This window comes from Bactrocera latifrons, unplaced genomic scaffold, assembly GCF_001853355.1.
Source record: "Bactrocera latifrons isolate USDA-ARS-PBARC rearing strain unplaced genomic scaffold, ASM185335v1 scaffold_133, whole genome shotgun sequence".
In the NCBI taxonomy this organism is placed as follows: Eukaryota; Metazoa; Arthropoda; class Insecta; order Diptera; family Tephritidae; genus Bactrocera; species Bactrocera latifrons.
In genome coordinates, this window is record NW_017534775.1 from 863,835 (window position 1) to 890,312 (window position 26,478).

The 26,478-nt window shown below is 40.1% G+C and overlaps 4 protein-coding genes across 5 annotated transcripts; 1 reads left to right on the forward strand and 3 right to left on the reverse strand.

The window, feature by feature from the left end:
• Positions 1–9,206: 9,206 nt before the first annotated feature.
• Positions 9,207–11,029, reverse strand: LOC108965057. The gene is made up of 2 exons (XM_018927227.1): positions 10,894–11,029; positions 9,207–10,818 (listed from the first exon to the last, which is right to left on the reverse strand). The coding sequence occupies exons 1-2, from the start codon at positions 11,027–11,029 to the stop codon at positions 9,272–9,274; spliced, it is 1,683 nt and encodes a 560-aa protein (XP_018782772.1). The 3' UTR covers positions 9,207–9,271.
• Positions 11,030–13,242: 2,213 nt separating this feature from the next.
• On the forward strand, positions 13,243–14,579 carry LOC108965056 (27 kDa hemolymph protein). Its single transcript, XM_018927226.1, has 2 exons — positions 13,243–13,474; positions 13,562–14,579. The coding sequence occupies exons 1-2, from the start codon at positions 13,321–13,323 to the stop codon at positions 14,344–14,346; spliced, it is 939 nt and encodes a 312-aa protein (XP_018782771.1). The 5' UTR covers positions 13,243–13,320; the 3' UTR covers positions 14,347–14,579.
• A 432-nt stretch (positions 14,580–15,011) lies between these two features.
• On the reverse strand, positions 15,012–16,598 carry LOC108965062. Its single transcript, XM_018927232.1, has 2 exons — positions 16,415–16,598; positions 15,012–16,357 (listed from the first exon to the last, which is right to left on the reverse strand). Exons 1-2 carry the CDS (start codon positions 16,596–16,598, stop codon positions 15,012–15,014), a joined length of 1,530 nt encoding a protein of 509 aa, XP_018782777.1.
• Positions 16,599–19,137: 2,539 nt separating this feature from the next.
• On the reverse strand, positions 19,138–21,959 carry LOC108965058. Of its 2 annotated transcripts, none has more exons than XM_018927229.1 (3): positions 21,878–21,959; positions 20,689–20,883; positions 19,138–20,594 (listed from the first exon to the last, which is right to left on the reverse strand). In XM_018927229.1, the coding sequence occupies exons 2-3, from the start codon at positions 20,852–20,854 to the stop codon at positions 19,237–19,239; spliced, it is 1,524 nt and encodes a 507-aa protein (XP_018782774.1). In that variant the 5' UTR covers positions 20,855–20,883; positions 21,878–21,959; the 3' UTR covers positions 19,138–19,236. The 2 variants fall into 2 exon arrangements, with proteins under 2 accessions (XP_018782774.1, XP_018782773.1); XM_018927228.1 differs by having other exon boundaries at positions 20,683–20,883.
• Positions 21,960–26,478: the final 4,519 nt, after the last annotated feature.

Genomic DNA, 26,478 nt, shown 5'->3' on the forward strand with positions numbered 1-26,478 from the left:
TGAGTTTCATTGTATTTTTGCGCTTTCTTTTGCGCAAATTTTCGCTACTTTTAATGCTAGTTGAAATTTGTTTCACACTTTTTTGTTTTTGTTCTTTTGTGGGCGTCATTACATTGTTGCCTTTTGTATTAGGCCTTCTAATTTAATTTCGCTAAATAAATACTTACTGCATTTTGGGCACTTGGTGTTGTTGCTGTAGCTGCTTGGGTCGCTGGTGCTTAAGCGTGTCATTTCTATTGTTTGCTGTTTGTTTGGGCAGCGCGCGAGAAATTTAATTAATTTGCTGAAAAGAAAAAGAGCAAATACAGTGCAGTTAGTAATGAAGTAGAAAGTTTGCGAAAGAAATAAAAACAAAAAAATAATAAAAAATTTAAGAAATGAAATATTTTAAGTTTTCTATAATTACATACTCACAATGCTTGTTTAAAAAATTTAAAAAAATATTTAATAATAATAAAAAAATGACAGCTTAGAAAAAAGTATTTTAATTAAAAGTTAAAAACAAAAAGAAAATGAAAAAACAAAAATTTTTGTTATAATCAGAACTTGTATGTGATATTAAAAGGCGTTAAATAACAACTTTTTCAGTAATTTTCCAATGATAATTTTATTTAAAAAAAACAAAGTTCGAAAAATATATTCAGAAGTTAATAAATTTTACAAAAACAGCAATTAGATGAACTAACTAAATTATATAAATTTTGGAATTTTGGAATTTTGGCAGTCATGGAATATGTATGTCCCTTCTCATCTAGCAATGGCTAGGCATTAGCTTAGAAAATTTCCCTTCCCATATGTAATGTAGAATTCGACCGAATCCCCTATTCTCTACTTTTTGAATGTGGGATCTTAAGGATAAGTGCCCTGTGAAGACATCTAAGATGTTACTGAGCTTCCTTTTGCCTAGAAGTAAGAGCTTTTTGATCGCTCATCTATCGACATTACCCGAAAGTAATTTTGTCTATACCCTCTGTTATTAGTATTTCAAAACCGGACATGATCTTCTAGGACACCCTGCTTCAAACAAGCCTTGAAGGAGCAGAATAGCCTATTTGACCTGTTACCCAGATGATATTAACTGAGTTAGCTCTTTTTATTCTTTACTGGTATGAAGACCGTTTACGCGGCTATGGCCGAGTTTACAACAGCGCGCCAGTCATTTTTCCATTTTGCAATGTAGTGCCGATTGGAGATTCCAAGCGAATTCAGGTCCTTCTCCAACTGTTCTTTTCAATGGAGTGGAGGTCTTTCTCTCCCTCTGCTTCCCCCGATGAGTACTGCATCGAAATCATTATCGCTATGATTCGCCTTCTCACTTTAGCTCGCCTTCAAACGGATGTTCTTTGGCTACCCAGAGCATACTTGGTCTAAGACCGGAAGACGTGAGCTGCTTGAGTTACCTACCGAGAGTTATTACCTGCTTGAGACTTAACAGCTTATTGACGCTACTAATAGCCCTAATTGTCCCTTAGATATCCACCAGAAAGTTTATGGACTTGCTGATTTGAGCAGAAACCTATTTGGCACTTTCTGGTATAACCACAATTTCTATGCCTGGAAGGCTGAATTGTAGTAATTTCGTTTGGAGATGCCTTCTTTGTATGAATTACCATGCAAGACGCCAGCTCCTGTTCCTATATCCCCCAGCAACATTACCTCATACTTTGCATTTGCGTATGTATTGCCCGGATGTCAAGACGTAACTTCCAGAACGTTAGCTTCTAGCTTCGTTAGCTTTCATTCTGCCCGTAATCCTTAACAAGTAGGTTCGTTGCAACTGTTCCAGGGGCTGATCTAATACGCCATTTTTTCGCTAACTCCAACTATCTCTTCGCAGCACAAGTAAACAAAATTTCTGGCAGCTGCCCAAGCAATAATTTAGACATCATTGTTTATTAACAAGGTCTGCTCACTCTATTTTTCAGCGTAAGCGTTGCCAATTGCAAAGCGTCATCGTGAGGTCATAAAGACTTGCCACAGGAAACGCGCTACTTTTTGTCAAGCGACAGCTGGGCAAATATGGCTCACTTTTTCGAGCGGACACATATGTATGTATGCACTCTCAACTACACATACATACATATGTATATGCACATGAGCTACATGCGATAGCATTTGTTTTTGTGCGCTCATCCCTTTGGCAGCCCAAAAATGAGCTTGCTTGTTTTTTCTCCACACACTTTCACCACAAACTGCCTGGTTGACAGTGAGCACAGCAAGTTTACAATTGTTTACTGTTGACTTTAGAGGCCATTAAATGTTAAACGTCAGAAGAAACAAGCGGCGATGCGCAGTCAGCGCAACATATGTATGCCTGCTAAAAACGTGGCGCTGGCCAAAACTTGTAAATAAATAACGGTAGCGACTGCATGCAAGCGCTGAAATATTTACTTAGCTTCATCGGCGTTGCAGGGGATTGTGCTGCGCTGTTTTTTTTTTTTATTTTGCCGCCATGCAATAAACGGCGTAGGCCAACAGCGTATGCGCGCTAATAAACCAAATTCACTTTTGGCACGCTATCGCTGCCAACCACAAAGTATTGGCAACAATAGGCGTACAACGAAATGGCAAGCCTAACTTTGACCTGAAATTACGACGCAAGCATTGGGCGCCAAGCGTTTGCGCCATCCAACTGTGTGCTTTTTTCGTTTACTTGGCTGGCTGCTGGCACACCGTGGCGTATGATCAACATATACCAGTCGCAGTCGAGTGTTGATTTACTGACTTTACAGTTGCTGAAGTGCGCTAAGTGGCTTAGAAAAATTCCAATTTCTCGCACATGCACTCACTTAGCGTCGCAACGCTTTAGAATTCCACCCACTCACGCTCCGTCGATCGCCCGACAGCTGCTGTTGCCCGAACGGGTTGTGGAAAAATATACATTCAGGAACTCAACGGAGCAATTGCTCTCTTTATTGCACGGTGGCTTGCTAAGTCTGCGCTTGAACCCACGCTCACACATGCACATACATATTACTTATCGCCAAACAAAGGCAACTGGCACTTTCCACGCTCATTTCCCCTAGTTTGCTTTCATTGTCTCAATTCGCATAAAAGCATTTGAATGCCTCGACACACAGACACACTATAACGATCCAGTTTAGTAATACTGTGCGGCAAATGGTGGACAATGCCAGCGCTTTCAAATGCAGTATTCATGTGCAATACCAATGAATATGAGTTAATCCGTCCTTCAAACCAAGGATCCAGCTCATATGACTGCGGACAACTCAGTAGCTAGATAAAAGCTTTCCGTGAACTTCACACAGTTTAGGAGAAGGGTGATCGGCGTGCTGTTCTTTGTGTCGACGACTATGAACCGTCAGCTGAATTCGTTGGAGAATGAACGCGTTAAAACATAAGGATCTGGGGATTGCATACTCCAAGACTGACCATGACAGCTCCGCTGTGGCCAATGCGCAAAGGACCATAAATCTTCCCAATATAAACTCCCAAGTTAATGGCAATAAGAGAACTTTCCTCTTTTGCATATGACTCCATCCTCCAGATTCTATTATATAGAAATCTCTGGGCACAAGCCTCTTTAACTTAAAGAACTTGTGTTTGAGAAGTATAGCTGCTTTGCACTTAATGAAGAAAATATCAAAATTTTGAATGCAAAAGAAAAAAAGAATAAGTAATTTCAGACTTCATCTCAGTTTAGAGAGCTTTGTACGTTAGAGTGATACTCCAGCGTTTCCAATTAGTTTCGTTTTACCGACTGCTCGACTATACCGATCAAATGTTAAGAAAGAAGTCTTAATTTGTTACAAGGATCAATGTCCATTCAGAAAGTGTTTAAGTTAAGAAAAAGTTAGGAACTTTTTTTATCCAAGTAAAGGATTTGGGTCTCTTGAAGATCTCAACGAACTCGAACCACTAGTACAGTGAATTTTTTGAGTAGGCAGAGCCATTGAAAAGCTATCGCTTAGGATAGCCCGCCTCCACTCAGCTAACTTATTTCTATACACTCGTCAATCTTCACGCTATTCGCATTGTGTTATTATCATTGAGAGAGATTACATATTCAAACGAATGACAGATGGAGCAAATACAACGAAGCCCTAAGCAGTCGTGTGTGAACAATTTATGCGATTTATTTACGCGTGCCTTTGATGCGTTGAGCATGTGAAAGAAACGTCGAAGATAACCAAAGAAAGAGAGATAATAGCAGGAAAAAAGAAAATATTTGGAACCTAGAAATTTGAGGGGTTGGGGGTTGGCTGCAATATCATGGCAGCTTCAAGTTCGCTAGTAGTGGTTTTCCCTTCCATCTCTTTCCGCGTACTTTTGCGTCTTCGCACCCATGTCAGTGCTCACTTTCATACAAATTCGATTTGGTTACTTCAAGTCCTTGGCAACGAAAATCTTTTAGCCACACCGGCACTGCTTTAGCGCTTATCTGCTTAATCAAACGCATCATCGAGCGCTTTCGAGCTTTACGGTTTATTTAGATTTCGTAACTACCAGCATAACACAAACAAACCAAGTAAGCAGTCCCACTATGTGAAGCGCAACATTTAAGACACGCACTCGCAACTAAGCACAAGATTTCAGTCACACTTTAGCTGGCGTTAAATTGAAAAATTTAAGTAAAGTGGTAATGGTGGTGAGATAAAGCTAAAAGCTAAAGCCACTTCGAAAAATATAGATATGTAAGTAAGCTTCGCAGCCTTCGCAAAGCAACTTATTTCCAAAAATTACACTTTCTGCCTCATATATCTCATGGCTGAGCTACCAACTCTCTGGATAGAAAGTTATAAAAGTGGACTAAATTAGAGTAACCCGAATTGTGGTCCGCTCGCCAACTTACAGCAAACTTTAATAAGAAGCCTGATATCTAAGAAAGACATCTGTACTCCGATCTAATGATACCTGTAGGTTTGATAAATGTGAGTTTTTAATAAACAATTTTGGTTGAATTCAAAGAGATGCCTAGAGCTCTGCATCTCGAATCCTATGCGACTGCGAGATCCTTTTGGCCTAGGGTAAAACGTAGGAGATCTACTGAACTACTTGCTCTTGAAGCAATCACAGGTGTTCTCACCGGACACTTACATTCAGTCATTTGTTCTTGCCTCACAAAAAGTTGGTTTCTGACATGATTTAAAGGTTGCGTCTGTAGTCCAAATCGATACATGTCGGTTCCATTAATCAAACCTTCACTGTAATTTTCACACCAAGCTTTCCTTTTCGTTTTTTAGCCACATGGACTCACTTTCTCGCGAATTTTACTTACAGCTCTGCGTTTAGCACTTCTCGCATGCAGAATTGTTGTTTATGCTGATGACGTTGATGAGCAGCACTATTATGCTAACGAATATAACGATAATGATGATGATTCTGATGATGAGGATGACAGCAATAATAAAAGCAAACACGCTGTTGACTATAATGATGCGCGTGTCGAAGTTATTGCTGCTGTTGTTCTACATGTTGTTCACACGTTTCTTATTTTTTACGCGCCGCCGAGGATTTGGAAGCGCGCTTTTTTCGCCCGCGACGAGCAGAAGCACACATACATATGCATACACATGTAAATTACACACGGACACATAACTGCATGTTCACATTTCATGATATGCCTCCATGTTTGCTTGCCACAAGCCATTCGCCAACCGCCAACAATTGTTGCTGTCACTGTTTATTGTTGGCAATTTAGCAAGAAGTAAAAACAAATGCGAAAAAATTGTTATAAAAAGCGACGAACGAAACAAAATGATAAAAATCGTGAAAAGTGGGATGAGGACGTCGAGCAAACGCGGAGCGGAGGAGTGTGTGCGCCAGCAGGAACTGGGAGTGAAATTGAAATCAAGCAAATGTAAGTAGACAAGCAACAAGAAAATCACTTTTAGAGCTGAGCCAGTAAACGGCTTGGGGATTGCTGTCAAGGTGTGTGGCTCACGGCACTTTATTGCTAGGAATAATATTATTTACCGAAATGCAAAGCACATGTCGTAAAAGCAAGGGATTTTCTATTAAATTATATTACTTGCGAAGTCAAGAAGATTTTATAGTACGAACATTGAAATAGTATATAATACGAGTGAATCATCCGTGGATCACACTTCAAACACAGTGGGCAATAAACGGAATAGCAGCGGACAGAACTTGGATCAACTGCGGAGACCGAAGAGAGCTGACAGTTATACACTACAGACCTGGATCTCCACAAAAATGTGCGGAGAGTGAAGAGAACTGATAGTTATGCCCTACAGAACTGGTTTCTCCACACAATTTTGGAACTGAAGCACTAATACGAGTATACAATTTCAGTTGTAGGCTTACTCTCCAGTGAAATACGAGTATATCTAAACATTTTAGTTAGAAAAATATCCAGCGAGTCAATTGTTCGAAATGAAATTTTCTAGTACCGAAATAGTATTTTTTGACACTATGAGACTGTGAAAACACATTTTTCGGGAGTAACACAATTTAGATAACCCTGGTTGCGAGGATCAAGAGAACTCCGCCAACTATCTGTGGAATTCGAGGTGTAAAGACTACGTTTCATAAAACTGGCGCAAAAAATTATAGAAGAATTATGCGGAACAAATTAAAATATTCGAAACGGAATAAATGACGGTGAAAATTATTTAAAAGTCATGCGGAATGAATTGGCAAATTGGAAACAGCATGAATGGGGATATTCGAAAAAGTAAGACCGAATTGGAATGTTGGAAACGTAGAATAACGGTGCAAAATAGCATCAAAATTTTATTAGGAACAAATTGGAATATTCGAAACGAAATGAATTGAAATACTCTAAATTGAAACCGGAACGAATGACGGAGAAAATTAATAAAAAAAAAGTGCGGAATGAATTGGAATATTTAAAACGAAATGAATTGGAATATTCGGAACAGCAATAAAGCATTGTAATGTTGCAAAAGTAATGAATGACGGTGCAAAGACATAAAAAAGTCATGCGGCACAAATTGGAATAATCGAAACAGAATGAATTGTAGTATAGTTATTAGCTGTTAAAAACTTTCACAAAGAGCACAACTTGAAAATGAAACGTAAATAATGAAAATATACAAAATGATTAATTTTCGAGTAACCCGCGGTAGCAGCAAATCTACTACTCAGTGCAAATGTTGGCGCATAACTCTTGATTAAGTCCAGCCAACACAGCGCAAAATCCCAACCAAAATATTTACCAATTGTGCCGGTTACGTATACGTCTCGTACAACAGGAACGCAAACAACATATTTGTTACTGAGTAACTGCCACTGACATGAGATGAAATTTATGACGCTGAAAACTCAACTGACCTGCACTAAGTTACTACGTGCAAAATGTTGCGCACGACGCACACTTGCAAGCATGCAAGCACACGCATGTGTGACCCAGCGGGTACACAGCAGTACCGTTACGGCATATTTCACGCAACTGACGCGGGTATTTACTTCGAGCAAAGCTTGAATTGGTTTTTATTATAAATTTTTAGTGTGTGTTTTCTATTATTTTTATTTCAATACTTTTCACATATTTGCTGTTATGCCTTTTAGAACTTTCTGCTAAATGAGTTTGTCAATATTTGCACTCCTTTCATATTTCCTTGCAACAAACTACATTTACCGTAATTTTTAGTTTATTTCATTTTGCACTTTTCCTTTCTCTCGCACCATATTTTCGCCGCCTCTCGCTCCCGCTCTACCTCCCCGCCTTCTGTTCGCGTCTCCTCATGTACCACGTGCCCGCGTTTAGCCATGTCGGTCACGTTTCTTGGCCAACATATTTCACTCGCTGCCACACAATCACCTTTCGCGCCGCACACTCTGTCACACACACGCGCGCAACTTTCCACCACAACGCCTTATCCTCTACTCTTAGCCACGCGCGCTTGCTGTTGTTGCTCTGTTCTTCTGTTGATGGCTGTGTCTTACATGTGTAAATGACGTTAGCTGTCGGTCGGCTGCTTGTTTGGGTCGTGCGGTCACACAGCCGCTTCTCGATTCGCAGACATACATGGGAAGGCACGGAGCGTGTGCCAAAAAGCGTGGGTGGGTGAGAAGCAGTGGCAACATTCTTCCAATTTATGTCCATTTGGTGTGTTCGCGTGTCATAAAATGGCATACACACATACACTGCACACACAAGCACACGTTTCCAACATTTATGCGAGTAGCATGTACTCATGTGCTTGGTGAAGTGGAAAACAAATATACTGCCAGCAAATGTAGACACATAAACGCAGCCATTCCGCGCATTGTGCCTGAGCTTTATGTGCCAGCCTTTTTCCCCAAAGGTACACACTTCATACACATACGTATGTATAAACCTACATACTCGTACAGATGTATGTTTATAAAATCTTATGACTTTGCAACATTTGTTGAAGCGATAAATTTTCACTGCTTATATTTTTATGGCACCTTTTATGTGATTTGAGTGCACTATGTGAGTGCTTGGTGCAATACTTCCGCTTATATTTTTTTTTTAATAGATGGTATTATTATTATATAATAATTTACTTAAACTCACATAGGCATATAGGCAACCGATATTTATACTATATTTGTGTTTATAGTCTCTATTTATACTCATACCCATACTTATACTCATATTCACAATTATACTCATAATCACACCTATTCTCAAACAAATATTGGCTTTCGAGGGAAAGGTGCTGCGAAAGATTTACGATCCTTTACGCATAGACAATGGTGAATACCGCAGTTGATGGGACGACGAGCTGTACTGCGTATTGACGTAGCGAATTAAGAGACAGCGGATACGAATGGATGAAAATACTCCAGCTTGGAGAGCATTCGACACAAAACCCCGCGGTTAAGCAGAGGAAAAAAAAGACCTCCACTCCATTGGAAAGACCAGAAGGAGAAGGAGGCCTTGGGTTGCTTGGAATCTCAATTCGCGCCAAACACCGAAAAGGCAGAATGACTGGCGCGCTGTTGTAAACTCGGCTATAAGCACGTAAGCGGTGTCTACGCCAATAAAGAAGTTTATAATCATAGTACTAATACGTACTCCTACATAACACCCTCCTAAAAATGGTATTTAATAAAGTTCTTCCAGAAAACATTCTTTTGGTAGCTCACCTATGCCATACTTTAGAAACTATACCAACATAATCGCAATTTCAGAGATGGAAATAATGAATTCCAAATATACGCAAGACCTTACAAAAGATAAGAATCACTAAAATCGCTTTATTGTCTCATCGTTGTTTTCGGAAGCACGTTCCAAGTCTTAGAATTATGTACATCTAAACACTACAACAACCAGAATCAACTTCAAATCAAATCAAAGTTCAATATGTTCAGCTAAGCTTAGCGTTTTGGTGATTTCAGCTGAATCCAAATCCACATTAGCCTTGGAATCCCCTGTAGGCTCGACTTTCTCTTCTTGTTGAATGCTTGTGCTTTCTGCTGGTGTATCTTTCACTACAGCCTCTGGTGTATCAGGCACCCACTGCAGAAGTCCCAGTTGCCGCAATACGGCTTGAGTTCTCTCCACTAACGGCTCCTTATAGCGCCATATCAGATCATCTATGACAGGATTCTCTAGCGTCTCGGGTATGTCAGGTTCACGATAATGTTGCATTTGACCTATGGACTCGTTGACGGCTAAGATACTACAACCACCCGCCCAATTCATTGGATAATGATTGTGTACACCGGTTACATAACGTGCACTGTGAAAGCATTTCGTAGCCAAACCAGGCTCCAGATGATCGGCTACGCGTGCCACATGTTGCATCATGTACATATAATGTGGCACGGCATCGCTAAACGGCTTGCGTTCGGGATAAGCTGGAAAGTAGACATTACGAAAGCATAGTGACGTCGCGCCATCTGCACAATCATCAGAGCCTGAGTTCGCCTCAGCGGTTTGTGCCACGTCTGACCAACTGCGGTGTATGCCCACTGGCATGATCACCTCATCTATGTCGATTATAACTATGTAATCATACTTGTACATATTGCGATAAAAGCAATCATTCAATGGTATCAGCTCATTGACGCAATGGTTGTTATACCAAGCTTTGATCGCCTCATAACTGAAGTGTGGCAAAGCGGGTTCGCCGCGTGTTAGTGATACACCCGGTGCTGAAACAAAACCTTCAGCTTCGTAGTGTCGCAGCACTTTAGTGGCATTCGGATGTATGCCGAACGTAGGTAATGTTACATGTTCGGCACCCAATAGGCGTAAAAGCTCTAACCATTCAATCAAACGCACCGAGTTATCCCGATATGGATTGAAGAGACCCGTCGAACAAACCGCGAAACCACGTTGAGTTTGATTTACTGGCGGTTCATAGATCACACGCAGATTGTTTGTGGCATGCGCACACTCCGACGCCACTAGGGAAACAGTTTTCGGCACTAAATATTGCACTTCCACCGGCAATGCGCACTCAACGAATTTGGGAAAATAAAGTTCAGGACTATCAGCCCATTCCTTATACCAGATCTCACGGTACTCGCGCACCGGCACAATGAACGGCACACTGTGCTCTTCATACCATAACTGGCAATAACTGGGAGGATAGTCTTTATGGTCAATGTCAATCACATTGGTGGTAGCGAGTATGCGCACCAACGCCGCGCCTTCCCGGCGCACCACAGCTGTCCGGTTGTCATAATAAGCGCCAAAGAGGTAGAAAGTCAGCGGTTCGCTGCGAAGTACTTGCCAATAATTATTGTGGTATTCCAATTGCATCAAGTCGGGATAGGGCGCGCAGCTGTCGTTGAGACGCAAATTATCGTTGCGATGCCGTTTCATAAAATCCAGCGGCAGTGATGGCAACTCTTGCGCGATAAGCTTGTGTACAGCTTCCTCACTCGGCGCTAAAGCAAAGTTGTAGTAAGATAACTTTCAAGTTGCCAGAAAAAAAAAACTAAAGGAGCAGAATGCAAACTCACGTGGACGTCGGTCTACAAACAGTTCTTCCCTCAACGAACTCGACTTTGGTTCGTCCTTGGCGACTGCGTACTGGACCGTCCAAGTGCTGATCCAAACTAGCTGCAAGCAGCAGCCTTGAATGCTTCTAAGTCGCATCGTAACTGAGTATCTTTTAAGAGACCATCCTTAAATTGTAGTTAATTTTATTATGCATTCTTGTACCTTATCACTTCGATGACACGGTAGATAAAATAAGATGATGTGTAAAAAGCAATTAATATTATTACTTTTGTTATATTTCTTGGTATGTTTTAATAGAAACATTTCCGACAAGTCGCAAATTATTTCTCCCTCATTCCCAGTAGGTAACAATTTACTAAGAAATCTTTGACTCATCTCCTTCTAATTTTCGATACAACCGTTTCGCTACCGCTCTGAACTACTGTGCGAAGCATCAACTTGGTCACAGTTGTACACCCCTAAGATTCACGGGCTGCACACCTTGAAGGTCACATGATTGGCCACTAACATGAGCCGCAACAGTCAAGCAGAGTCAGTTAACTTGGCGCTTGACATTGGATGTTTCGCCAAGAAATCGATCGAATCTTTAAAATTAGGTGACTTCTTTCTCGAAAATATTTTCTATAACCCGAATATACTCACAATGAGACTGCAAAGTTTGTAGTTCTTGCAGTTACACGATCAGCCGGGGTAGAGCCAGGACAGAATACAAGGCAGCCACATAGATCGGCTTCCACCATTCCGACGGTTTAATCTGACTCTTAAGAAGTCTCTTCACAAGGTATGTAGAAGAGATATTACAAAACAACTACTACATCCGCGGAGTATTTACTTTCTTTATACAAAGTAACACATTTCGCAATAGTTGCTGATGACTGCAGTCTCTAGTAAATATCAGACTCATGATAGACTTGTACTTTGATCTTTGACGTTGCGCCACAATATGTCCCCCCTACCTGAAAATATATGGTTTTTTATCTTATCAGCACACAAAAACCGATGAACTGATAACTGCAAAACAAATAAATAGAACCTAAGCAAGATGAGCAATAAAAAAGCTCATTTATCGAGTGACAATGTATGTGTTTGTAAACTGTAGCTACCAATTGTGGCGAAGCTGCTTGTCTGGCAGCAAAATACACAAATATATACTATAAACAGTTAGGTATATCGAATAATGCGGCGGTAGATAACGGTCCGCAGTTGTTCGCGAAGAAACTTACATAAAATCTTCCGTTTAGTCTTTTAGACGTTAGAAGTATACAAATATGGTTATAATCTTTCGGGTGAAGTGCGAGAGCCTTGAAGTCTTTTACAGTCAACGGTGCTGGTATTTTGTCTGTGGTCCTTATGGGTGAAAACAGCTCCCGAAGCGAAGTTTAGAAATTGATGCTGGCCAAAGCGGACCAGACCGAACTCTCGAACGTTTTTAGCGAGCAGTGGAATTCGGTCTAGGGCTTTTATACAGTTAAGTTGAAACGACTTCGAAAAGGAAGTTGATTCAGCCAGTCTACAGTCTACATCAGGCAGGCCTTTTAGGTCTGAATATTTTTAGTTGACTAATCGGCAGAGTGTAGTGGATAAACCTCTGGGTTTAGGTATGTATTCGCACAGATTTACAATAAATTTTATTGCACAAAACAAAGTCTCTGTATGTTGGTATTTCAACCAACCTGGGATTTCGCATTCAATGAAACGATGAGCTGTATGAGAGATACGACGACATTGATATAGTTCAGCGAATTCGAATATAGCGGCTACGGTGGCTAGGTCGTGTCGTCCGAATGTATGAAAATACTTCTGCTCTGAAAGTATTCGACGCAGTACTCGTCGGGAGAACCAGAGGAAGAGAAAGACCGCCACTAAGTTGAAAAACCCGGTGGAGTAGGGCCTGGCTTTGCTTGAAATCTCCAACTGGCGCCAAGCAGCGAAAAATAAGAACGACTAGCGACCAATAAAGAAGAAGAGCCTGTAATTTCAATATTTTGGTCTAGCTCTCCATTGGAGAAATTTCACCTGGATCGAGTACCACAAAATACAGAAAACAAGTTTCTCAAGAATTCTTATGACTAATCGAACTAAAAACTGAATTACAAAAATATATGTGGACTGATAAATACAGCTCAAAGCGTTTCCCAAAAACAAAATGTAGAAACATAACTACTTTTGCAGTCACCTAGCGGTGTGCTCTTTGAGTTTATGACGCCCATTAGATTCACACACATATACCGTTATGCCTGATATGCTATCGGCATTTGCTGATAAGATAAGATAAATATTTATATGCCTTTATATTGGCGGTCCCAATGGGTTACCTTGAAGTCGGAGCGGTTGGTAATCGCTTCAAGTCAGCGCCAATTTAGTTCGATACGCGTCGCGCACAAACGGAGTCGAAAATCCACAATAAACGTGTAACGGGAAGGAAAATGCACAAACTGCAATTGCTATGTGCGATCGCGGTGGCGATCGCAGCCATCTGCCTACAGTGCAAAGGTCAAGCAGCGGCGTCAAATAGTCAATTAGACGCGCTGAAGAGTCAATTTCTGCCTGCTGAGTACAAGAATCGCAATTTTACAGTGGGTACGTAGCAATAAAACTATGTGGCATAATTTTTAAGCAACCAAGTTTGGTTTAACTAAATTTCATGCAATTTCTGCCACCAAACAGATGAGCTGAAGAAAGTGCTGCGCGAAAAGTGTAAAAAGGCGGCGGGCGGTGTGGAGAACTCCACACTGTATCAGGAGATTGAGAAAGGCAGTACTGTGTTGACCAGCTGTCTAGCTGGTTTGGCCAATATGACAGCGTTGCAGCAAGAAATCGAAGCGGCACGCCCTATCGGCGAGCTGGACACAGTATTCAATAAATACTGTGATAAGGCGCCAAGCGCTGTCAAGTGTCTGCGCGACTTTAATGCCAAAGTGCAACCTTGTCTGAGCGCCAAGGAGAAACAACAGAATGTCGTGCTCATGCGCATCGCCACAGGACTGGTGGATTTCATGTGTTCGCGTGGCGGCGATCATATAGCACTTTTCGTTGCCGAAGAGGGTCCCGAGTGCTTGGAAGCGAATCGTGATGCAATCAATGTGTGCTTAAACAACTCATTCCATGAATTTCTGCCCAAGGACATTAAGGTGCCCGATCTCTTCGATTTGCCCGACTTGGTGTTGGAGCCGGGTCATTGTGTCGATCTGGAACGTTTCCAAGCCTGCACCATACACCATTTGGAGCAGTGTCGCGAAATTACACCAGCCAATGTAGCCGAGACGGTGTTTAAGTTCATTAAGAACGAAACGAGTTGCAATCAATTTTTGCAAGCGAAGGCCAATGAGCATCCGATATTGGTGAAGGCCAGTGCTGGTCGCGCCGATGCGACTGTGCAAGCAACGAGCTTGTTTATTTTGTTACTGAGTAGTAGTTTGATGTTGTTCGTGAGTCATATACTGAAGTCTTGAAGCGGTCGATAGTAATTAATATTGATTATTATTTCATAAGTAAAACGATCAAATATGTTTTCAAACAAAAGCGATTATTATCGACAAGTGTTGACCAACGTTTACGTATAAAATTGAGAAATCGATTTTCTCACGACTCAATTGAAAAAATTAGAACATTATATCACAACTTTAGATGCGATACTTTTTTGGTACACTTTTGATAATATATTGATATATTTATTAAATTGAAACATGTTTGTGTTTTAGTTGTTCATAATTTTTCTTTATTTAAGTTACTCTCTACGATATTTCGCCTAAGGTTATTTATTATGAAGAGACATAAATTAGCAAGGATATTGAAAGATCAGTGCAGTAGTCTGTGAAGTGGATTTCAAACGAAAATTGAGTTTTCGGAAAGTTGGAACAAATAAAACTTTATCTATACCTACGAATACTTTCGTAAAGGCGGAGAGGACTTCCTCACTACAACCTAACGCTGTATATAATCGACCAATATGACCTCGTTTCGGTAACAGCAATGCATAAGTACCATTGCATTTGCTTAAAGGTCGGTATGAAACTACAACAACTCACTCCGCTCTTAATCAATCATTCTGCTGATTATTATTGAAAATTGCATTATAAGTTCTCACCAATCTATCAAAACATTTAAAGAAATAACGTCACAAATAGGAAAACTTTTTCAACACCGGCTCCACCCTATTAACCAAAGCTTCCTTGTAACGATAGATGCTTTCATCGAGAATCTTTGTTTCCCATTTCTCAGAATTCTCCAGCAGACGATAGTGCTGCAATTGCGCCATCGTGGGCTCCAAGTCCCGCCAACGACAACTCTTCAATGCGCCTAAATTGTAGTGATTGTGTAAAACCAGCGCCTCGCTGCTATTTTGAAAGCATTTAGCGCCTTTACCAACTGCTTCAGGTTCCTGGCGATACACATGCTGTAACATGAACATATGTTGCGGCGCTGCCGACGTTTCAGTAAAGTTCACACTATCGGTAGGGAAATGCACATTGCGCACACAAACACTCGCATAGCCCTCAGGACAGTTAGGGGTGCGCAAATGTTTCGCTTCGTCGATTAACTGTTGCCAGTTGGTGCGATTGCCGAGCGGCATGATCACCTCGTCAATATCAACAGTCACAATATATGAATACTTGTACATATTCCGATAGAAACAATCATTGTAGGGCACCAGCTCGTTCGAGCGCTTGTTCCCAATGCTCGCGCGCAAATAATCATGAAGATATAACGGTTTGCTGACCATCTCCAAACCCAAGCTGAGTGGATGCACTTCAACAAAACCCTCCGCCACATAATGCTCGAGCACACGCTCCAAATTCGGATTCAGCACCAATTTGTAGGTGATGACCTTACGTGCGCCCAACAGGCGCTGCATTTCCAACCACTCAACCAAACGTGGACCCATATCARCATTAGGATAATCCAAACCCTTAAGGCAHATCGCGAAACCGTGTTGTGTCTCATTGCCGGTCGGTCGTTCGTATAGTACGCTCAGTATATTCGAGGCCCTATCACAAATATTCATCACCAAGGAGACGGCGCGCGGTGTGACCGCTTCCCCCATTGCCGACGGTACTGCGCATGTGAGTAAATGTGGAAAATAATTAGCATCGGTAATCCACTTAACGTGCCACACGAGCCGTTGCTCTACCACGGGCACAATCATCGGCTTATCCTCACTGTCATACCACAACTGGCAGTGGATCTTATTTTTCGGTGGTTCCTTATCATTCAACATAGCCAGCACGCGCACCACTGCGCTGGACTGTATAACATGCGCGCGGGCATCGTAATACGCATTGAAGAGATGATAAGTGACGTTGGCATTGTGAAACACTTGCCAGTAATCGTTGTGAAAGCGCAGCTCTAGTAACGATGGCGCGTGGGCGCAAGTGCTATTTAGGCGCAACGCTTCCAGGCGGTGCCACAAATCGAAGGGCACATTTGGCAGCTCTGCTTGACGTAGTTTTGAAGTGTTGTCCGCTTCATTTGCTGCATATTTGTTGTAATTTTCAAAGAGCATGCGGTAACTGTTATTACTTTCCAGCTTACTTCCGTTCATTAACAATTGGGGATGCGTTGCAACCACTGTTTCATTGTACCTGGTGCCTGTTTGCTTAGCGCTTTGCAGTGACATTTGGTATGTCGTAAATATCACCAATGTTAGGAATGTCCAAAATGCAAAAGCGGAGATGCGTAGTAAAATATTTTTACTCGACGACATCAGCCCTACTTGTTTCGTACTGATCGCGTAATAAAAGTTCACTAAAGTCGAAAAATTCCGGAATGTGATTGATAAAAGTGTTGACAAACAGCGTTAACGCAGCCAGAGCTGAGCCGTGATATTAATTAAGTGATGACATTTCGAATGTTTTAGATGAAGCAAGAATAATTTTTTTATTGCTGGAAAGTCTATTAGGTACAACAAACTATAAAGATAGCACGAGTCTGCAGCACTATCAACATTAAAAATTTGAGAGCTCTTTTGATTTTTTGAGTAACTCCATTGTTTTTGAGTTAAAGTTAATGGAAAATGTTTATTATCATTCGAAAAATCATTGTGTGGCATTATTTTTTTGAAGATTATCTCTTTCAAATGTTGGCCGTGGCTACGTGTCAGATGGTTCAGTCGATGAGTCGATTCTCAATGAATCATTAGAGCATTTCTACTGGTAACTGGCCAGTAACATGCATGATATTTTGCTCCAAGGCGTGAATCAAATCGGAATTGTTGCATAGGCTTTAGACTTTACATACCCCACAGGAAATGGGTGAGAAGTGTTGTCTCAATAAGTCCATTGATTTATGCAATGTGTGGGAAGTGGCGCCATCTTGTTGAAAGCAAATGTCGCCGAGATCACGAGCTTTAATTTGAGGTCGGTTACCATGATACGAAATTACGGCGGTCATTAACCATTGACGGTTACGTTTTCAATGGTGTCATTGTTGATGACTACCGTTAATGATGAACCGATAATTCCACCGGCTCACAAATCACACGAAACCGGTGTTTTTTCGGGATGAAATGGCAGCTCTTGCATCTCTTCAGGTTTCTCTTCATTCCAAATCGACAATTTTGCTTGCTTACATACCCATTGAGCCAGCGTCATCGCTGATCAAAACTTCGGATCTTCTTCAAAATTTTCAGTTCTTGCACAAGCTGTATTTTCCCATCTTATATGTTGACAAAGCGTCTTAAGGCCCATACAATTTTGCCAAGCGGTTTTATTTCTACCAGCTCAGTGGAATATCGGAAGGTGTGAGCTCTAAAGTATTTAAGCCAAGATCTCGCAAAGGCGACCCAACTAATAAGGAAGTATTGAGATGTTCCTACCTCGTGTTCTTCCAAACCGCTTCCGCAGCTGGTGTTCGGTTCCGAACAGCCATTAGAGCAATGAAGAGTTAAAACAGAACTATAGAGGCGTTACAGAAGGCAGAGAGCTCACTAAACAAGAATTAATGGTAGCCCCGCGCTGGTCAAGCCTATCTATCCAGTAGTGGAACGCATAAAGAGAACGGAGCACCAAAACGATATCATCTATGCCTTTTCTTGCCATCCCGTCAGTTTCACAGTTATCGGCGATTCCAATTTGATCGAGCAACCATACTTGCCATACTTGTTCTATCAAATGATGCTTTGTCATTGATAGAGAGATTAGGCACTCTTTAACTAGCCTTAAACGCGCAGTTAGTGAGCTGACGGCAAGTACGGCCTCTATGCTCTCAGAGTGGATAGTCACTTCTCTAATGGAGGCTACACTTGGGAACAGCTACAGTAGTCAGTTAGTCTGGAACTGAAGTTGATAGACAGCTAGTAACATTATACCACTCTATCAACCTTAGCCCTCTGCCCTTAGGCTCATCAGCATACCACCATATTTTGGTTTGGCGGCACGAAGTTATGAAGTCAAAACGTACGAGGATTCTCAAATGTTCAGTGACATGTTTATATTGGCGTTTTACAGAGAATAGCATTAATGCCACGGTAGGTGTGGATCTAAAAGCACCACATACTCGTACATTGATGAGCATGTAGTTCGGTCAACCCTTTCGAGCTTCCTTGCAAGTGTAGTGTTTTCTAGGGACTTCCATCACACAAAAACACCATAGAATATTATAAACTTAACTATGTGTCGTAGAGCCAAAGACTACTTTCAACTTGAAACCCCACTATTCGTCAAGCGTTAGAGAGCAGCAAATCGAACAAACCATACTAGCTGATCAAGCAAACTGGCAATATTTGTATAATACTTCCCCATTTGACGGATAAATACTTTAGTCCGACGCCGTTTCTATTGCTTTTCTATATAAATTGTTTGATTAGAGAGCAGCGCACAAAGACAGCGAGCAGAGAAATGGCGAATGGAAGCAGCTCTTAACTTCAAATTCCATGCCAACTGTATAAATATTGTGTTAGCGATGAAGCTGGTAGTGCGCAGGCCAATAATAGACATACATAAATAATTGTTTATATATAATTTGTTCACGTTTCTTCAAGTCTTGTTTCTATTTTACAGCTACCAAATTTGAAGACCAAAAAGTAAATATTATTTATAAGAATCGCGTCGCGTGGCTTCAGACAGAAAAACAAACCCTTTCACCTGAACCAATCTGGTTTTTGTGCCATGTAGATCTGCTCATGACCTTCAACACTCAATACATATGTAATGCAAAACGCTCTTTTATAAAAACAACATTACTTATTATTGCAACAGCATTATCTGCTCCTATCTCTCTATCAGAGCGCTTAAACAAAAAGCCAGTAACTTACTTAATAATTTATTAATTTTGATTCACAAATTCTATAGCTAATTCCTAAAATCAAACCTACAATCAATTCTACGCTGCCCTCTTTATCACCATTAGGACAAATAGGACAGCTTTCTCAACACCGGCTCCACACTATTCACCAAAGCGTCTTTGTAACGATAGATGCTTTCATCGAGAATCTTCGTTTCCCATTTCTCTGACTTCTCCAGCAAACGATAGTGCTGCATTTGGGCTGTTGTAGGCTCCAAGTTTATCCAACGACAACTCTTCAATGCGCCTAAATTGTAGTGATTGTGCAAAATCAACGCCTCACTGCTATTGTGAAGGCATTTAGCGCCTTTACCAACTGCTTCAGGTTTCCGGCGATACACATGCTGCAACATGAACATATACCGCGGTGCTGCCGACGTCTCAGCATAGTTTAAACTATCAATGGGAAAATGCACATTGCGTATACAAACACTCGCATAGCCCCCAGCACAATTGGAGGTACGCATATGTTTCGCCTCGTCGATTAACTGTTGCCAGTTGGTGCGATTACCGAGCGGCATGATCACCTCGTCGATATCAACAGTCACAATATATGAATACTTGTACATATTCCGATAGAAACAATCATTGTAGGGCACCAGCTCGTTCACGCGCTTATTTCCGATGCTGCCGTGCAGAAAATTATGAAGATACAGCGGTTTGCTGACCATCTCCAAACCCAAGCTGAGTGGATGCACTTCGACGAAACCCTCCGCCACGTAATGCTCCAGCACACGCTCTAAATTCGGATTCAGCACCAATTTGTAGGTGATGACCTTACGTGCGCCCAACAGGCGCTGCATTTCCAACCACTCAACCAAACGTGGACCCATATCARCATTAGGATAATCCAAACCCTTAAGGCAWATCGCGAAACCGTGTTGTGTCTCATTGCCGGTCGGTCGTTCGTATAGTACGCTCAGTATATTCGAGGCCCTATCACAAATATTCATCACCAAGGAGACGGCACGCGGTGCGACCGCTTTCCGCGTTGTCGGCGGTACTCCGCATGTAAGTAAATGTGGAAAATACTCAGCAACGTTACCCCACTTAATGTGCCACACGAGCCGTTGCTCTACCACGGGCACAATGGTCGGCTTATTGTCACTGTCATACCACAACTGACAGTGGATCTTATTTTTCGGTGGTACCATGCCTTTCAACATCGCCAACACGCGCACCACTGCGCTGGACTGTGTGACATGTGCGCGCGCATCGTAATACGCATTGAAGAGATGATAAGTGACGTTGGTATTTTGAAACACCTGCCAGTAGTCGTTGTGAAAGCGCAGAAACTTTATCGTCGGCGCGTAAGCGCAAGTTCTATTTAGGCGCATTGATCCCAGGCGGTGCCACAAATCGAATGGCACATTTGGCAACTCTGCTTGACGTAGTTTCATACTGTCTTCCGCTTGATTTGCTATAGATTTTATTGGATGTTCATGAAAGAAAACATAATGGTTAATGGAATGCGATTTTAGTCAACTAGGCGCAGCTTTTTTACTTACGTATACCATTTATTAATAAATTGGTTTGCATTATAGCTGCTGTTGCATTAAACCAAGCGTTTGTCTGCACACTACTTTGCAATGACATTTGGTATGTCGTAAATATCACCAATGTTATGAGTAGCAAAAATGTAAAAGCGAAGGATCTTAATAATTTTGTTTTAAACGTCATCTTCGTGCTGAGCGCTTAAAAAGAAATCGCTAAAGAGGAACTTATTGCAAAGTGACTAAGGTAAATTTCGACCAACAACACTAACGCAAGCAAAGCTGAGTTCTGACATAAAGAAATTGAGTAACTGCTAGTAACGGTTAGTGCTACCAAATAGCCTTGATATTTCCATAACAAGTTACGCTAAATATTCCTTCCACCCAACTATAGTTTGAACAGTCAGACATTAAACTAGTCATCAATGTGCTCACTATTCAATACAGTGGCTGTGTGTGATGTGATTCAAGTATAATATATCCTTGATGTTAGAGCTTGGGTCACTTAAGAAATAAAGTTCTGTGTATCGTATGTCATATTTCTTAAATCTCCAGCTCTCCATCAATCAAACCTGTAGTAGGCGCCGTCTGCAGTATAACCCTTGAGACAGTATAATTATCCTTACAACTGCTTGGCAATCTCCATTTTACATTTACGTTTATAGGACGCCTATCTTTGTGTACACTCTTTCTTCACCTGATTACTTCTTCTTCTTCTATGTGGCTGCTATTTGAGTATTTGATGGCAACACGGCTTGCCTGAACTATAAACTTTCTGATTTATTCTTTCCAACAAATCTCATAGCTGAGGGCTCGAAGTAAACCAGATATGTCAAGGTTAGATAAGTTTCTAGTAAGATACTTCCAAATAATATGAAGTTTCATAATAGCAAGTAAGCGCGGTAAAGGAGTTCGGTTTCTCGAATGATTTTTGTCCTCCGTAAACCGCTGCTATTTGCCTTATGTAAAACTGACACTTTGAAAGTATATATGTTTGAAAATATATATGTTTTCCAGGACTTTTCTTGAGCACTCTACAAACTAGATTTCCGAAATCACTCGACACAATTGCCACTATTTCATGCAACAAGAGAGAATAATCGACTTACACTCTCTCTTCCCTCTACGCGCAATTTTTGAACCCTTAAATATTCAATATCAGAAATCACCTTTGCCGCTGCGCTAAAACTATCACTGCGACTATACTCACAATATAATTTCTTTAAAATATATATAGAAACGTTACAAAACCCAACTGCCAACTCAAGGACTCACAGTGAGTGCTTTGAAAAAAAAAAATACCGCTAACTTTTAGCGTCTTTACACCCGAACAGTCAAATTAATAATTAAAAATTACGGGAACAAGGCAGAGCATAAAGTGTTATGAAGTTTGGAATAATATTAATTACTTAAAACACCATACCAACTGTATAAATATTGAATTAAAAATTATGCTAGAATTGAGCACGTGAACAATTAGAACATGTTTTCACTGGCATATAAATCATTTTTGTTTTTATTTATTATTTTTATATTTATTCTATTATTATATTAACTTTTACTAATGGGTAATGCCGGAACTTCGCAGTTTAGTACTTTCTAACTATATAGGAACTTGGTTCAAACGCCAAATACCAAAAACTTTTGATTCTTTCGAGCAGCGATTGGCTTTTATGTCGTTAAGCGTCAATAAGGCAATGACAACTTAGATTTCTCTTTTGAATAACCAATGCCCAGACCGATCAGCTGCGCGCATAGGTATATTTTAGTAACATATAGGGTAAATATCGGGTAAATAGCGGGTATGCTGCAGGGATACTGCCTTTTTTATCTGTGAAACTAAGCTTTAATTAGAAATAGACAATGATTTGTTAGAGATTGATATATATATTTAGTTAGAGCATATGAATGAAAGCTAAAACTCCACTGAGTTGAGTTCGGTTTGAGTTAAGGGATTAGGGGTAGTCAGGGGCACGAAAAAATGAGAATTTTCAGTTTTTTTTTTTTTTTTTTTGCTAATTAATCGTGTTATTTTGCAAAAGTAGAAATTATTATAGAATGTGTTGACTTGAGGTCACGAAAATTTCAAAAAAAGAAATTTAATTTCCAAAGTTATAGTTGTTTGTGTTGACCATGTTCCGCGAAACGGTGGCAACTATAAGTCCTTGAAGATTCATCTAAAATCAATCGGACAAAAAAAAATAAGTTTTTAAATAGATAAAATCAGGCCTGATCGTAGCATTTTTTTTTTTTTCAAAAATTAGCGAAAATAATTTTTTTCTAAATTTTTGTGAAAAAATCATCAGTTAATTGGCCTTAAAAAATCGAAATTTTTGAAAAACAAAAAATCCTGCGATCAGACCCGAGTTTATTATGTATTATAAAAGCTGTATAAATTTAAAATCTACTGAGCGTTTTTCGAGTTACAGTTATCACCAGTTCAAAGAACATAGTTTTGAGAAAAACGCGTTTAAAGTTTCACACCAGCGCTTTGAAGAGCCCGAGCTCTCTTTGTTGCTTGTCGAATAACTCAAAAACTAATTATCCAATCAACTTGAAATTTTCAGAAAATATTTTTAAGATATTACACTTAACCAAAGTGCAAACAAAAAAATTAATTTTTTGAAAATTCTAACTACCCCTAACCCCTTAAAAAAGAAAACTTGTGAAAGCAGTAAGAGTATAGACAAAAATATGTTCAGACGATATCGAGTAAGATTAGAAACGACTTCATGGCGCATATATATTTATTTTATTTCATATTTTATCTACCGATCTGCGTCTAAAGCAAAGATCCTACACAACAACCAATAGCTAAACAAATATTTGCACAGCTTTACTCATTGTATTTCGTTTGTCATAAATTTGTATACAAAAGCTTAAAGAGAACCACCTTTTAGAATAAAATAACTAAAAGTATCATAGTAGACTATACACACACGAACTATTTTGCGAATAGAATATTTTTGACATAAACAAATTTTTTGCACGTTCTCAAGGCTAATGCAAATAATGAAAAGAATATGCGAATGAACTAGCGTAAACAAGAATTGTGAAATGCCTCACACACTATCACACTACTTTGGCTTCTAGGCTACATAGAGTGCTACAGCTAGCCATAAGAGTTGCAAAGGTTGTGGCTCATCTAGAAGGCCCATACTCCTTCTGTCTCTAACAAACCTATAGATTTCTGTACCGCTCTGAGTGTAGGCTTTGCTAACAAACAGTCCCGTGTGGGAGTTACAAAGCTCTTTGAACCTGTATCCGATTTCTTTTTATTTATTCAAACTCTGCATTCGTTTAATTACACTTTCTAGGGGCGTCGCCTCCACAGCCTTTACTCTAAGTAGCGCATCACAAACAACAAAAACCAAAACAACTAAGTTTCACAAAACGCTTGTGCTTGTCTATTCGTGCTTGTTGTTGCTGACGGAAGTTGAGAAGCCGCAAAACTTCAACTGTCAAAAGTTCTTTAATTGCCCTTAAAATGCAACAATGCGTTGTTTCATTGCTTAATTACATATTTTACAGCCACAGTCCGACACGTAGTGCACGCGCTGCACCAACTGCAGAGTTTATGCTGTATATGTATGTACGAGGTCCTCCTACTAAAGACCACAATCATTTGTTCGACCTCCTTGTGACTTTACACTTCCGTCGCAGTGCTTTGTCGCCGCTCATGGCACGCACGTAGGAGGGCGCTGGGTAGTTAAGCATTGCATGACTGCGCCTTAAATGCTCCAACTTGTTTCATGCACACTTCTCCGTTCATTTGGTTCGACTTTTCCTACTTTGCGAGCTTTTAACGCTTGCCTAACGAACCGTCAAACCCCGAAATGCAATCATGGTTGGGAAGTTCGCAGACAGCAAATTCAAATATTGAGAAAGAGTATGGAAATTAAAACTACTTTGATTGTAAATAAGTGTTCGGAATACCTATTCTGTAATTGGGTAGGGGCAGATTAATTTAGGTTACGTTACTAATACACAAGGATTGCAGGGGCTCACAATTAGACTGCTAAGTACAGTCCAGTTCTTTGTGCAGCCAGGTAAAAAATCTGCTGTAGTTTGATATTAAGTCTCGACACAGCGCCTTGAAGCAATTACAGATCTTCTGAGCTACTTTATTTCCATTGCCACCATTTCACCTGGATGTCTAAAAGTCTGAAATCCAATGTGCTTTAGCTGTAATAATAATTATCAATCTTACCGCATGAATCTTGAACTCCTGTAACGATTCAACGACGAACTTAATCAGACATTACTTCAACCTAAACGAATTTGATCAAGTCAAAGCAAACTCGACTGGCTTAATTTATTAAAGCCCCTGTTACAGGCGTAATGGTTTTATCAACTTTAGAGCCGGAGCTTGACATGCTGCTGAACAGAATGGGCCTCACACCAAACCTCATCCATTTTGAGCGATTTGAAGAACACATTTTCCTCTCGTGCATTACAGAGCAACGCTTTGAGATCACTGGATCCAACGTATCCATAGAATTGAACATTTTCTCATAGTGGATGATCATAAGAAGATTGTACTTCTTAAGAGAAAATCGCCTCTTTATTGGAAGTAACTTCCCAAGAACACTATCTTGGGAAATGAAGAAACAAGTATTTGTGCGAAGTATGTTATAGATTTATGTGCCGCTTATTCTCACACACTGTAAACTAAATAGCTTACAGAATAGGTGCCAAGATCTTTTTAGATGCCTACGATAAACAAAATTTTCCACCTCCCCCAAATCAATAACCTCTTCAGCGCTATCGTAAATTTCCACCAAACAACCAGTGCTTAATTATGCTGATAATTTTTGGTGCAATTAGTTGCTGCCGACATTCGCAACGCGACCATAAATCGGAAATTATTTGCCGGAAATGAAATTAAACGCTGCGCAAACTGTTCGGCGAACGGAAATTGGCGAATAATCTGCTGCATGAGCAACAAATCGAGCTGAAAACAACAACAAAAGAGTAATTCCAGCAGCAGTAGCGCCGATAGTTATATTCATACATACATATATATGTAAGTGCATATGGCTTGTCAAGTGTTGTGAAAATGAAGTCAGTAGCAGCTACTTTGGACCAGTATGAGACTGGTGCATTTGTAATCCATACTTTAGCAAAGAAAATTTTCATTTTTTGAAACCACCCTGTGTGACTAACTGCGCTGTGTCATTGCTGCGCAAGGTTGAGATACCACTGTAGTAGTTACAGCATTATCGCACAACACAAGTCTGAGACAGAGAACACCTCTGTCTGAATCACGTCAGGGCTTTAATTCACAAAATTTACGAAAAATTCTAAAATTATAAAGAAAAATGTGTCCGCAAGCCGTTTGCTCTTCGACAAGCAATTTTTTACCTATACATAGAATCTGAGTTAAATTTGAATGTGCCCAATATCAATAATTATAATTGTTTAATATATAATCCCGAACAAACTTTAAAGTTTGACAATTTTTATAATAAAAAAATTATTTTTTCTTAACCAAATCATAAAATTAGGCCTTTTTAATAAAACTAAGTTTTAGGATTAAAAAGGCTTTCTGTTCCTGTAATATTATTCTACATTAAAAAATAAAAACAAAATTCGTTCAGGCTACCCTGTGTTAATATTATTAACTAGATGTCCATGCTAACAATTTGAAGAGGACTGTGTATGCTTTAGTGGCTTGCATAAGAGACACTGCGCGTAAAGTGGCCAGATATTACACATCGTTCAATATTATATTTAAAATTTTAACAAAATTTTCGAATAGTTATTATTTTTAATAATTTTTTAAACTTTATGTTAAAAATATATATTTTC